This window comes from Protopterus annectens, chromosome 3.part1 (genome assembly GCF_019279795.1).
Source record: "Protopterus annectens isolate FY-2018-M chromosome 3.part1, PAN1.0, whole genome shotgun sequence".
Taxonomy (NCBI): Eukaryota; Metazoa; Chordata; order Ceratodontiformes; family Protopteridae; genus Protopterus; species Protopterus annectens.
In genome coordinates, this window is record NC_056732.1 from 1,645,699,700 (window position 1) to 1,645,714,991 (window position 15,292).

Genomic DNA, 15,292 nt, shown 5'->3' on the forward strand with positions numbered 1-15,292 from the left:
CCACCTCCTAGATGATCCCAAGTGTGGTGGCATTTTTCAGACAATGAGGCAGAGATGGAGAGACTTTAGGAGTTTACAAGATGTCTCTCAGACCCTGCATGGCCTCCTTTTTGGGTGGTATCTCCAAATGACAAAATGGTACTGCTTGTGGTCAAAACTGACTGGGAAAACCCTAATGTCATGGGGACCTTTTCTGAAAAGACGGGTCAAGATCCCCTGGCCTCCCAAAGATGGCACATGCTGAACTGATACTCCCAAACTGTACACTACTGCTGCTATGGCAGCCTTTCCCATACTTCCTACATCACAAAGTCTTGCTGTGCATCCCCAGATAAGGAATCATGGCCCATGGACAGGTTTTGGGGAGTGCAGTGTTTTCCTTGAGGCAGTAAATCACCTTGTTACATGTTAAGGATCCAGTGACAGCAGACTGATTACATGAGTCAGTCAGTGGATGAACTGCCAGATGGACAGCTTAGGCTAAAATTGCAGTCTCAGATGGCAACTAAGTCTTCTATTGCTAATCTTACCACGCATATAGTTTAGAGTTTCAGAGATTGTGTGGCTAGATAAGGAGGTGCCCATCATAGCTCTTCACTGTCATGCCTGGGAGATTTTGCTGGAAATCAATGCAGCCTTTTAATTGGTCTAGTCTGCTTTACACAAGAGACCCCACAACAGCACTGCTTGTGATGTTACCAAGAGCCCCAAAACAACCAGACATCTGAAAGGAACCAACATAACTGTAGAAACATTCAGAATGAATACCATCCCACATACAAAAAAGAAAAAAACAGCAGGAAGGGTTCTGTGGGTCTCCTTTGGGAGATGTCCCAATCCCTGAAACCCTTTTTTTTAACACCTTTATTGAATTATCACTTAGCACATAGGCAAACATACATTTATATAAAAGAAAACAAGCTACATTATATTCAGTTAAGAACCCCAATCTCTGAAATTTTCGCCAAATGTCCCACTTAGGATGCAGCCATTGGCCATCTGTATCTACAGTTGTATGTATAACCAATATCTTAGCGTTGTTTATGAATTAAATTAATTCATTGTTATCAAAGCTTTTGTACTTTTTACTGACTTACAACTATGTTTTATGTAATGGAGCTTTTCTCCCAATGCTTCCACTGAAAAAGGGCCTCCACCCTAGTCGGATATGCCCAGTAAACAAATGTAAATAAATAATGTGTTGCTGGCCATCACCCAAGAGAAGTGGATAAGAACAGTAATATCCACACCTCTCTCAGCTCCACCTTTGTGCTTTTCCAGACTTCCTTCCCCATCAAAACAGTGTTGAAAGAAAAATGTTTAACCCTCACAAAGAAAACAGTCATCTAAGAAGTTCCACTAGACCAGAAAGGGTCACATTATTTTCAGCCCTCCCAAAACAAAAAAAAACTTCATGTTAATAAGTGGTTTAATCAGTGTAAATTAAAGATACCTTTCAGATGGTCATAGTGCACTCAGTCTTTCTCTGTATGTCAGAAGGAAAGTGGGTGTGATGTTTGGACAGCCAAGATGCCTAGCTACACAGAAAGGTTGCCAAGTCGTGCAGGAGATTTGTGTGTTTCTGGGTAGGAGCCAATCTCTTTCAGTTCCAGACTGTTCCATTTGCTCAAACCTGTCCCTAGGAGTGCTCAATAAATATCTATAGATGGATGAAATCAAAGCTATACAGGGTAAAGGTGTTTCCTCACCTGAATGATATACTCCTATCCTTTCCAATATGAAGACGTTAGAAGAAACTCCCAGGCAGTGACTAAGTCTATTCCAGCCTTTGTGAATTACAATCAACAGTGCAAGGCTTCAGATGGAGCCCTTTGAAATTCTGCCAATTCATTATATGCACTTAAGGTACTTCATCCTGCAGTACGTCTTCCTTTGGACAGGACCCCTCCCTTGAAAAACGATGCTTATTTAGTCTCGGTCACAGCATTATGTCTCAAAGCTCTGAGTCAAATGGCAGTAACCATATGCATGGTATATGCCAGACTGAACAAAGATAGTGCTAAGGTGGACCTTAAAAATTCTCTGGCCCCAATTATCACAGCCCATAACACGTCAAGATTCCAAAACCTGAAAGTCACATTTAAACCATAGCTATAAATTATCACAGCCCATAACATATGTCAAGATTCTAAAACTGGAAATTCACAATTAAATCATGGGTAAAAACTTCAAACCTAACTCTGGAAAGTCTGTTACAGCTCTGCACTCCTGTAGTGGCTATCACTACAGATGCCTCTGTTACAGAGTGGGGAATTTTGCTACTGGCAGACTATCTGTGCTGTAATGTCACAAAAAGAAGCTAGTATTTAAATAAATGTTCTGGAGAAGGGGCAGTTCTCCTCATCCTGCAGTCCTTTCTGGACTTCCTGCCACAGGGTGCTGTAACTATCCACTCCAACAACAACAACAACATTGCAGAATTATTGTATATAAACAAATGGGGAAACTTACTCAACCCCACTGTTGAGAAGCAGTGAGGATATGGGAGTGGGCTGTCAACAGAATGATTTCTTATTGACAATCACTTCTCCAGAAAGCCAGTTCTCAAGTGAGAAGGCTCAGCTGCTACCTACTGCTGCTGCATGAATGGTTCCTCAGTCTGTCGGTAGTGTAGAAATTGTTGCATCACTGGAAGAATCCTTAAAATTACAATGCTAGATTTTCCACTGTGCGATTCCTTAAAACCTCTTGTATTAGAAGTAACATGATATATGCAAATGACCCCCTAAGGACATCAGGTGTTTCAGGTATATAGCAGTTCTGAATCCCATGACATTATTCCTTTTTAAGTCTGTTATGAACAAATTCAGGCCAATAAAGCCAAACCCCAGCAGCTGTTGACATGCATGTTTCAGACTTCTTATGGCCTTGTCAGCACAGCATAAGTGGACTGTTTGGCTAACCTTTGGAAACACAACACCTGATCTCCTTAAGGGGTCACTTGCATATATCCCATTTTACCTCTAATACAAGAAGTTTGAAGGAATCAACAGTGGAAAAGCTAGCTTGGCTAGATTTTTCTTGTAGTTTTTACTAAGTGGTTTGTCTGTGTGATCTTGTTACTTATTGTTTTAGATTGGAAGAATCCTTCCTGCAACCTCCTTGCTTCCCGAACCAACAAATGTAACAACTCCTATTCCCTCATGTCTTCTTTGAGGAAATGCCCTAGATAAGACTAAAAGACTAATACTAGAAACATGTGCAAGAATAAATGGATGTGCTTTTTCATATGGGCTATTTCTAAAGGCCTGATACCTTTATAACTTCAATTTCAGATTTTTGATGGAAGATTAAGCTAATTATTCAATTAAGGTGAACATCACTGCCATTTCTAACTTTCACCAGGTGGGGCCTTTACTTAAACTGGTAAGGAGTGGATCATGAGACCTTTACTTAACTTGGTAATGCCATGCTCCAGTGGAAATAATGGATTAGCTGAATAAATGTAGTGGAGCCATTATACAAGCTATGTACAGAAACAAAGTAAAAAAATAAATAAATTATACACACACACATATATATATATATATATATATATATATATATATATATATATATATATATATATATATATATGTATACATACATACATACACACACACTTTCTCACACACACACACACATGCACGCGCACATACAGACAGACAGGAGACACACACATCATATTATGTCTATCATGAAATCAGAATACTGCAGAAAAATATCTTCCAGCTCTTAGGTTCATAGATTAGTAGTACTAGGCTAACTTCTCTTGTGGGCCATTTTAAGCCTAGCCAATTATCCCATGTGAGAATCAAGCCCTGCACCTTGTGTCTGTAAGATAAACACCTTAACCATTATGTCAACCTCCCACTCTTAGTGCTCTACATGTCCTGTTTTAAATGTATGTTTGCTGTGAGCTGAAACTAAATGAAAAAATATGCAATCCAAAAATCCACGTAATTCTGATGCTGTTATGTAAACTAGGAATATATCTCCATATGCTTGAAACCATTTGAACAGTTCAATAAAACATCTCAGAAAAGTATGTCATGATGCTAACCTAGTGTATGCATTTAGTCAATGATTTATTAACTTCATGTAATGTTTGTCATTGCATAAGTTTGGGTATGGGTGGATGCAGGCTGCTCAGGTATGAATCTAGTGATCCAAAAATATCTTTCCTCTGCAGAAATATATCTGAGTTTCAGAAGAGCAGCAAATTAGTACGCATATACTTCTGACAGCTGCTTCACCTGAAAAATGATTGCAAGTCTTATAATGCACCCCCCTGAAAACCAGGTATAACACAGGATATTAAGCAACACTGCCCTGCTGCCAGTACCACTGGAACATAGGGATAAAGCCCTGACTACAACCAAGACAGTCCATGTTTAATTAATGGCATAAGTACCAGCTGCAGTTGATGTTGGGAAAATGGCATCTGGGGCAGTATTGGAGTGTGCAGTTGGCTCAACATGCCATGACCAAAGTAGCCTCTTCAGTAGGTGCATGGACAGAAGCAATCACATGCTTGAGGAGGTAAAATGGCTTCTGCTAGGAAGGGGGTCACAAAGTATCCTGCCAACTGGGATGGGCTAGGACTCACAAAAAAGCCAGTCTTGTTGAGATATCAAACAGCAAGTCCAGTCACCTATAGAAAGCATCAACTTCTATGCCCATGACTGAATGTAATTTAAAAAAATGGCCAGTAACATGTTTCATCTTGTTTCACACAAATGCACAGTAGCTCTACAAAGCCAAACTATGAATGCTTAAACATAATCAGATGACAGCAGGACCATTCATCTAGAGACTTTTGGCCTGTACCCAAGCAATTACTGCCACAATATTCACAGTGTAAACTCAGATGCTTGATTGTGATCAAATAAAAGTAATGACAATAATGGCGATAATAACAACAATAATAATAACAGCCACAGTAATGTACTGCAACTTGTTTCAAAAAAGTGTGTTACACAGGAAGACTTTCATGCTCACAGAACTCTAATGTCACATTTTGTTCTGAAAGAAACAAAAACGTATATGCAAATATGCAAATTTGTGTGTGTGTTTCTCCATGGGCCACCTCTGAAAATGGGGATTGCCCAGTCAGACTTTCCCAGTACACAAAGACAAAATAAATAGTAGTGCCTACTGAGCCTATTAAACACTGTGGTATTAACTCTTATAACTCTGAGTCAGAGAATTAGTAGTAAGGCAGAAGTTCTTTTTCATCCCACCGCAAAAGACTTCAGACTCCAATGCTTGCAACCCACAATCCCATGTTCTGCAGCTCCCACATCTTGTCTGGCTCCCCAGTCTGAACTAATTCCAACCAGGAGAATACTTGTGCATGGTGGTCTCCCCATTTCAGTACCAGGATTTAGGGGCTACAACTGCCAGCACTGTAGAGCTGGACAGGTCAGGCAAGGTGCCATCATACTGAAGCTGTTGAGGGATTTTTTTGATGGCCTATTCACTAACCCCTGTGTTGTCTTATCAACTGTGTAGGCACTGGGTGGGCAATGACAGTGTAACCCAAGAATGTGCTCCTCTTCCCAAGCAATCATGTCTCCTCAGTTTCCTTGCCTACTCAATCACTGCTATCCTTCTCCAAGTCCTAATCTCTACCTGAGCTCTCCAAGAGGATCCGCCTAGCACATCCCTCCTTCAGGATAGCCATGTCCATCCTCCCCATAACATCAAACTTCCCAAGCCTCTAATCAATCTCTGGTCACCTGGGCTGTAGTCAGGACTATATCAGTATAGCAGCATGGCAGGAGTATTTCAGGAAGTTAATGGAAATTATCTTCAGGTAAAACTAATTCAGTCCTACTACTCTACTATGATTGGATTCCCGAATTCCTGACTACAGAGCGGAATCTAAGAGGACTCCAAAAGTGTGACAAGGGTTGTCAAAAGGTGTCCCCCAATGTGGAAATTTGGAGATTATCCCTGAAGCCAGGAAGGGTTAAAGGTTGTTATCCTGTCTTCTGAATAAGTCTTGTGGAGTTGCTTGAACTATATGCTTGATTGATCAAAGAGACTAAAGCTCTGTAAGTACATCCCATACATCGTATTCGGGCCTTAAACCAAAACCTTCAATCAGGTGAGGTTACTGTAAGATAGTGTCATTGTTCTCACCAGAACATCGTATCAGAATCATGTAAGACAATGCAACATAGTGTGTAAAAACTGCAAGCAGAACTACTGCTTTAAAACTGAGGTAAACAATGTATACAAAGGCTATACAGAGAACTACTATTTCATGTAGTCAACACTTTTTCTTAGGTGGAGAGGACTACATGTTTCAGTTAACAGAACCATAGTCCATCCAAATCAGAGAAGTAGGCATCTCATAGATTGAGGGGTTGCCTGTAACATCACTACTGGGTGTTATGCTGTATGAAGGAAGGATTTGTGTGGGGCACTCCAAGACCTGCACATTTCCATGTAAAAAATCTGGAGGGAGGAGATTATACAAGGCAGGATTTATTTCCTATGGTCTTTGACACCCGTTTCTTTCTAATGCAGAAAGAATTACAGGGCTGTTTTGGAAGTGACTGTTGCCCTGTTTGAAGGAGCTCTGTGACTTTTGAGAAGAAAGAAAGATACTCTAAATGTCTTTTCCATTGGTTCAGATAATTATTTTGATGCACTTGTCTGTGTAATAGTGTCTGCACCTCTGCCTTTTTTGTCTTGAAATGAAATAAAACTGAACATTTTCATGAAAAACCTTGGACCTCTGGTGCACCAATATAATGAAATATAGACAGTCAAAGTCAGCTCTTCCCCAGCCTATACATAGTTGTCCTGACCTAAACATGTTTTGTCTTCAATGAGATGATAAGAAGCCATCTATCACTGTAGATACATCACTCCATCGCATTGCCACTCTCCCACTTTTATAGTGACCTATGACCTTGTCAACCATGCTGCATTTCACTAATTATCCTTCTCTTGGTACGAGAAGTCCAAGGTATGAAAGTCAAGATCCTGTCATCAGAGCTTCTTTGGAATACTTAGATTTCATCTTCTGAAATACCAACTGATTTGTTTTTCAAGATGGCATGTACAAATGAATCTACTTTTTTTGTGTCTTGTCTCTTCACTGTCCAACTCTTCACATCCACATGAGAGAAAAGAGAAAATTCTGGACAATGGTGTAAGGTACCCAGAGAAGTGAATGGATAAACCATGAACACAACAAACAGAACTTGATAAAATCAGCTTTTATTAATATCCACAAAAAAATTATTACCCACAAAAAAGTATTTGATACGAATCCAAAATGTACACTAATGAAGGTGCATTCTGCACTAAAACTGGTTTGCTAGCAGTATAAAGTGATACTGTTGTAACATCCATGCCTTTTATTTGTTAAAGAACACCACTGCATTGTGGAAACACTAGTGACTATATTGGAAGGAAGTTGTACAGAATATTTTTTATTGTGAGTATTAAGTCTATCACTTGAGTGCTATATACTTGTTACTGATAACAGCACAGCTTGGGCAAGCTGAATCTAACGGCGAACATACATCGCTGCTCTTAAAAAATCTTATTTAAATCCTTCATGGTTGTTCTGCAAAGAGTGACTATTTGTTGACTTTCTTACCTGCTTCTTATTCATTTACTGATTATTGATCTAAGCAGATTGAAGTTGTCTACAATTTCTATGATATCTCCATCAAACATAAATTTATGGATTTTTACCAGTTGTCAGGAATTTTATCTTCTTCATGTTACAATGCAAACACATTTTGCAAATACCTTTATTAAATTATCACTTAAGACATAAGTAAACATATAACAGAAAAGAAAACAAACCATATTATTATTTTTTCATTTACACATATGATAAAGAAACTTACATTTATATAAACGCAATCAAACCATATTAAGAAGTTCACATTTACAAACAGTATACATTACATATATTGTTCTAAAGCATATGATCAAAGTAACATTACATAAATGGTTCACTTCCTGAACTCTCAACCTCATTCTTCCTTCAAAACATTTTTCTGCACATATTGTTCCCACAATTTCCATGTTTTTCTATGTAATTTTCTTCTCCTACCTTTTCTAAAGATTCCACTTCTTGTTCTTTTACCTCTGTTATAATATTCACAACTTCAAGTATAGTTGGGTTAGACTTTGATTTCCATTTTCTAGTAAATGCCTTTTTTGGCTGCCACAAAAGTTAAACTTAACCAGGCCTTACTATGTCTAAGTTCATTCAGATCCTGTATTCCAGCTCATAAAAAATCATTTCCTTAATTACACTCATTTGCTTCCCAGTATCCTTGACAGAGTACTCTGTAAGGAATTTGTAATTCCAACACTTGTCATCTACTTGAGGAAAACGAGTTTGCTTGGAATATAAAAGTATCTGCAAATACTTCCAGGCAATCCTAAATCTTCTAGATTATGTTGCTCTGCAGAATAATCTAGAGAAGAATATTGCTGGCAAGTGAGATAACAGTTTGTTGTAACTTCCATACTCATTCGGGCCACATTAAATTGGAAGTAGTATAAGCATGTACATTTTATTTATTTATTTAAGTTTGATAACCAGGGAAGTCCACTGGGCCAAGAAAAGCCCGTTTTCAGTGAAGGCCTGGGGAGAAAAGCTCTACAATAATTGCAAGTTACATTTCACATGTTACAAAAGGACATCGTTCAATACAGCTAATTAAACATTTACAGATAAGCTCCATGATATTTGCAATTGGCTTGTCACAATGTTACAAAAATGAAAAGACATAATTTCAACATTTACATAAAGTGAATATTTTTGTTATAAACTCAGTTGTAGGTTTAACATTTCAAAATATATAGCTACTAGCTATTAGTAGGTTAGAAAAAATTTATGCAAGGAGAGGGTAATAGTATAATTGAGATTGGAGACTATAGTACAATAGATATTAGGGAGAAAATTACGTTGTTGTTAGGGGAGGGATTGTTTTGGGTGGGATGAAGTAATAGTAGAGGTAGTTGGATGAGTAAGTGCAAGGTGGAATGAGGGAGGCAGGGGTTTAAGTTGGAGAGTGGCAGGGGCATTCCCATTTGGAAGAAAGATGAGAGAGTAGCTGAGATTTTAAATTTGTATGGTTAGGTATATTGCGTAGGTGTGTAGGGAGAGAGTTCCACTGTTTAGCTAAGGAGTGGGACAGCAGTAGATGGCCAGGAGGTCATGCAGGTTTGTGGACCTGAAGGAGATTTTGGGTTTTGGATCTGAGTGAGCGGTTGGGAATGTAAGGTTTTAAGGAAGTAGCGAGAGCTGGGCAGTTGGCAGGTTTAAAGATGAGCTTGTGGGCAATGGTGAGTTGTAGGTAACTGAGATAGGTGGATAGCTCAAGCCAGTAGGGTGAGGAGAGAGTGACAGTGGTGGGATGAGTTTTTTTTAATTGGTTGCAAATTTGGGGATCTTGTGGTAGCAGGATTGAAGTTTGGACCAAAGGCCAAGATGGAGACTGGTGAAGAGGGGCACCATACATAAGGGATGGGAGTAGGAAGGTGGATGTAAGAGTTTGACGGGTAGAGGGGCTTAGGAAGCAGTTGTGCCTATAGATACTATAGAGGAGACCTAACTTTTGGTCGGTTTTCTTGACTGTGGAGCGGATGTGGGTGTCAAATTTTAGTTGTTCAAGCAATAATGATGCCAAGAAGCTAGGTGTTGGGAACGATTTCAAGCAGGGTGTTGTTTTGGCTCTGTATGGTGAATGCGGATTTGTCAATGCAGTATTTTGTAGGGGGAAAAACACATTAGTTTAGTTTTATTTGCATTTAGTGCCAGATGGTTAGACTGCATCCAGGTTTCTGTTTTGAAGAAGGCTAGTTGGGTTTTTGCTAGCAGCTTGGAGGGGGAGAAGGCTGAGCAGATGATTGCTGAGTCATCTGCATATTGGATGATAGAGGAGTCTGAGATGGATTAGTGAAAGTTGTTAATGAATAGGTTGAAGACAAGAGGCCCAAGAACAGAACCTTGTGGGACACATGTGGGTGTGGGAAGGAAGTGGGAGGTTGAAGTTTTCCATTGGACAGCTTGTTGGCAGTTGGACAAGTAGCTGGAAAACCAGGCGATAGTGGTGGGAGAGAGGTGTAATGTGGAGAGTTGAGATATAAGTAGGGTGTGTGAGATGGTGTCAAAGGCCTTGGACAGATCTAGGAATAGTGCGAATATGAACTTACTTGAGGTTTATGGTTTCAAGAAAGGAAAGCAGGGCAGTCATGGTGCTGTGGCCTGAGCAGCAGCCGTGTTGGGTAGGAAAGAGGAGATTGTTTGGTGTTAGGTGTGCCATGAGTTGTGCTTGTATTGTTTTCTCTAGTATTTTAGAAAGAGGGGAAAGGATGGCAATAGGCCTGAAGTTGGTGGTATCGGTATTTTTGCCACCTTTGTGGAATGATTCTTGTGTGGATCTATTTATAAGAATAGAGATGTGATAAGCAATGTCTGCAGATTGTTTGATGAAGGTGGGTGGAAGGTTGTCGGGTGCACTGCGACAGGGTTTGCATTTGAGAAGTCTTTTTATAGTGCTTGTGGGGATGGGCTTGAGGCAGAAGGATGTGGAGGAAGGTTGATGATTGGGGTGATGCTTGGGGCAGGAGGGGGTGGTGGTGGAGGAATGTGTCATGTCATCTTGCTGTATGCTTGTACCATGGCTGAAAATGGTCCATTATGGATCAACTCACTTAACGGCTTAATAAAATTAACTGAACCATAAAACTATGTAAATCACAGTACAAGAAATATGCTGTCCGGAATATGACTATAAAGGGGATAATGAAAATAACGAATGTAGAGAAATAGAAACAAAATGTCTTATGTTAAATGTAAATTAGGTATATGATGTCTAAATGTAAATTAGGTACAAATATTAAGAAAATGTGAAATGCAAATAAAACTAAGGTAATGTATTAGCTAATTCTTGAGAGAGAGAGCCATTACCTTTATCAAGATATGCACAACATCATTAAGAACCCACTAAATATCCCAGATAAAAGTGAGCAGAGTTTCAGATAGATGTCTTAACCTTAACTAAATGCTGGCAACATGTAAATCCACAAAACCCATCACTTCTGATAAGGGCAGACATTACAGTTCAGTATGGCCTCAGGATTAGTGAATATGCTAAGCTATAAGTCTTCATCAGCTCTGTGCTGAATTCTAATAACTTGGTATCCTGCACTTTTGTGATACAGTGTCATCATCCAGCCCTGTTCTAGGGAGAAGGAAGGCCACTGCATATTTAACACTGAACACTGTATTTGTTATAGAAAATAATAAAATGCAGTACAATTCCATAACACAAACTACACCATTTTTCCAAGAGCAGAGCCTTCATTTATGTTGATTGCCCTGAAGTTTAAAACTGCCACAATATACTTTGATTTTCATACATAATATGTATAAAAAGACTTACCAGCACCAAAAGGTATGTATGCAAACTTTTCTGTTATTGCTGGACTGTCCTGGAGATAGCGGTCAGGAATGAAATCGAATCTCTCAAACCAGGCATCTCGCAGCCTATGGTTAACAGTAGGTGACACGCATACTTGGTGGCCAGGGGGAATAGTGTAACCTGCAACAGTCTGCAAGGGAAGGAGAATTTAATTTATTTATTTATTTTTGTTAACTGTGGACTGTTTACAGGTTCAACCAAAGTGAAAATAAATTATAAAGTTTGAAAATATACAAAATTACAAAATCTAAAGTCAAAGCATTAGACAATTGCATTTTAACACAATGATTACTTATATAATAAAATTCAGTTCACATGGATTACAGTTGTAAAATCTCAAGAAGCTGAGAAAACAAAATGGGGAATGAAAGAAAACAAATAAAAAGAAACTTTACAAAACAAATTACAGTAATAAAAAATGATTTTTTTTATCAGGTTAAATTGTTGTGCTGTTTACAAACACAAAAACACAAGGGGGGTTTGGGTCTCACAAGGGCTAATTGGCTAGGGTTAAAATGGCTCGCAAGGGCAGTTAGCTTAGTACTAATCTATGAACCTATGAACCTATAAGAGACTGACCCGTCTAAACCTTTACTTTGTAACATAACAATTTTGGACAGTGTACTGTGTGTTTAACATTCAAAGCAACCACATCCGAATTGTTTGTACTTTTCTTGATTTAAAATGGGCTTTAATATGCACTTTAACAAGCTCTCATAACCTTTAGTTGGCTACTACTTTCAATTGTGCTGCAAAGAGAAGCAGACTGTCAACCCAGAGTACTACTGCCATGGAACACACGATCTTATTCAAAAGGCTGAGATGTGAACAATCTACCTTATGGTATATTACAGTCCTTTACTAACTCGTCAGTAAAACATAACCTGGACAGTTATTCTGACAGAGCAAATATCTGTTGTTAACACGCCAGATGAGTTTTTTGGCCCATGGCCTGTAGATCCTCTATGAACTATGAGCTACATGACTATCAATTTGGAAAACTTAATCTGAATAAGTACCACTGTACTCTGCCCTCATTACACCAATCATTGAGTACAACACCCCCTTTGGTATGTATCTGATCAGTCGTATGCAATAACTGCATTGTCCACATACATTCCTCACAAAAAAGAAAATATGGCTTAAAAAACATGTCCTACATGGACTGCCTCAAAGCTCTATCCCTGTACTTGGTCTCCTACAGACTGTGGAGATGTCACCTATGCCTGGCTTACAAAGCATCCTCTTATCCCACTGTAACAGACCTGGTGCGCATCTACAAAACAGCATCAGAATTACCTGATCAATGGAACTAAACCTCATCTGCAACATAAACAAGGCATGCTAGAGGGACAGGAATGTGTCTGAGATTACCCCTTCTTCGGAACAGGCTTCCTATACATGTGAAGCAGAGTTCTTCCCACTTCATGTGTAACTTGGACTAGTGGATGGGGAATAGGAAACTTATCCCTGGTCTAGCTCCTATGACACTAGAACACAGAGGCAGCCTATAAATCCATGACCATCCATGTCCAAGCCTACATATACACCTTAAAATAATATTAATGTATCAAAACTTGTTAGATACATTTGGGAAGCATGTCTAGGCTTAAAAAGTTGCCTCGGGTCATTAGCCTAGTAATCACCTATGAACGTATGATCAAGAAACTACACCACAGAATATTTGTAGTCTGGTTTTACACTACTGAATACTTAACACCACAACCAATGCCATACAACAAAGAGCATAGTTATACAGGAGTACAACTTTAATAATACACTTTAGTGATGATTCTGACCATAATTTATTCCTTCAGGCAATTCATTATTTTCTAACTTTTAAGGCCCTGTACACCATCTTGAGTTTGTTGCACTACACTTTCTGCTACAGCTGAAGTACAAATAACACTTTGAATAATACAATGTGACCTAGGCATTCGGCAGCAACTCCACTGTCTGTTAAAGTACAGCTGTGGGGCTACTCGTCATGACAGCAGATGACCACATGTGTTTGTGTCTTCACAGTGCTACTTATATGGCTTACACATAAACTCAAAAAAAAAAATTAAAAACTGACAGCAAGTCCAGTCCTCTTGGAAAGCCAGCCCTTCTGATCAAAGTATATGATACTCCTTAACCTAAACAGAGGTGTAAGACCAGCTACTAATATTGTAAAGGTGGCTTTCTTTAAGCAGAGTCATGAGCAGTAACTTGCTAATCCAAGACTTAAACTATTAAACAAATCATTGCACACTGTTTTCTAAAATATACGAAAAAAGGTCATGCATATTGAACTTAAATTAGCTTAGGGATAACATTTCTTTCCCACCCACGCTGCCACATATTTACTTTAGATCCTTCCACAGTATCAGTCCACTTAACCTTTTTATTTTGAATCCATTACTAGAAAATCAATTGACAGCTTGCTAAGCAGTCCTCATTTCACCTGAATCTTAAGCTGATAGAAATGATTAACTTTTTTTCTAGTGGGACGTCTCAATCACATTTTCAACTTCACTCTTACAACTATACTTGTCCCACCAGACCTTCGGCATTCTTGCAGTACTTCTACCTAAAGTATCCCCCCCCCCCCCCCCACCTTGGCTAATTATTATAGGCCCATAGCAAAGGTTTGTCCACTGGCAATGTTGTTGCTGTCTTTCGGTTTTTCCCGGTTTCATTCACTTTAGCTTGTTGAATGGTTAACTGTGTGACTTGTCCTTCACTGACGTTACAGTAAATGCTATCTGTAGCAGATAGCAGAGCTGTAAAGATACAAAAAGAATTATGAAAACTGTTTAGCATCAGACAGAAGGCCATACTATTGATATGGTTTAGTTCTAATACAAACACTGATGGATGCAAATAGTTTAAACAGGTTTTCTATGTAAACAATAATGCCAGTTCTACTCAATATAATGGTAGAATGTGCGACTTGCATTAAGCTATACATATTTCAGGTATGTACTTTTTCTGCACTTGCAGTTTATGACAATTTACATAGTATTGTGCAGTGTTTGGAAATCACAATGTTATGTACATTCTATTCTTATACATACTTGTACTTTGTTCTATGTAAAGAGTGTAAGTATTTGAACATATGGGTCTATATTACCAGAACAAACACGTAAATGTTCGAATCTGTAAAGGTCGACCTTTACAGATCGAACACAAATGTTCGAAATAGTAAAAAAGTATATAAAAAAACAAACAAACACGTAGAAAGGGTTTAGGCAGGGGGGCAAGCCCCCCAATACTTAAATATACCAACTCCGAGATCGCACTTCAGTGAACTACAGTGCAGAAATGGGAAATTTCCCATTCCCTACACTGTAGCGCGATCTTGGAGTTGGTATATTAAAGTAGGGGTGTGGGGGGGGGTGCAAGGGGGCGTGCCCCTCTGCTTAAACCCTTTATTTTCTTTTCTATTGTGTATTTTTTTCTTTTAATTTTTGTAAAATTTCGATCGCTTAACTGTTCATCTCTAAAGGATGACCTTTAGAGATTCGAACATTTAAACGGTCGAGCATCTAATATAGACCCGAACATACATACTGTCTTAAAGCTGCCTCACATACTCTTTAGGTGTTTATGAGTTACTCACAATTTAATTTTAAGTTTTCCTTCCTAAGTCCCTTATGAAAAAGGTCTCTACTCTGCAGGGCTCACTCGTATACCACTATTTATAAATAAATAAATAAATAAAATGCACTTGCTAAAGAACAAGCACACGCTAGTAATTACTTTCTCTTAGATAAGAACGCATTTACACTGTATAAATTATCTCTATGTTGTTTACATACTTGGTGATTTTAGGTGTT

The 15,292-nt window shown here is 38.7% G+C and overlaps 1 protein-coding gene across 2 annotated transcripts in view; it reads right to left on the reverse strand.

The window, feature by feature from the left end:
- Positions 1 to 15,292, reverse strand: part of LOC122798593 (lanosterol 14-alpha demethylase) — a 160,509-nt gene that overhangs the window by 4,075 nt on the left and 141,142 nt on the right. For both annotated transcript variants that reach the window (XM_044067670.1, XM_044067669.1), the window contains one exon: positions 11,433 to 11,601. In XM_044067670.1, the coding sequence (XP_043923605.1) occupies positions 11,433 to 11,601 (169 nt within the window). The remainder of the gene's footprint in view (positions 1 to 11,432; positions 11,602 to 15,292) is intronic.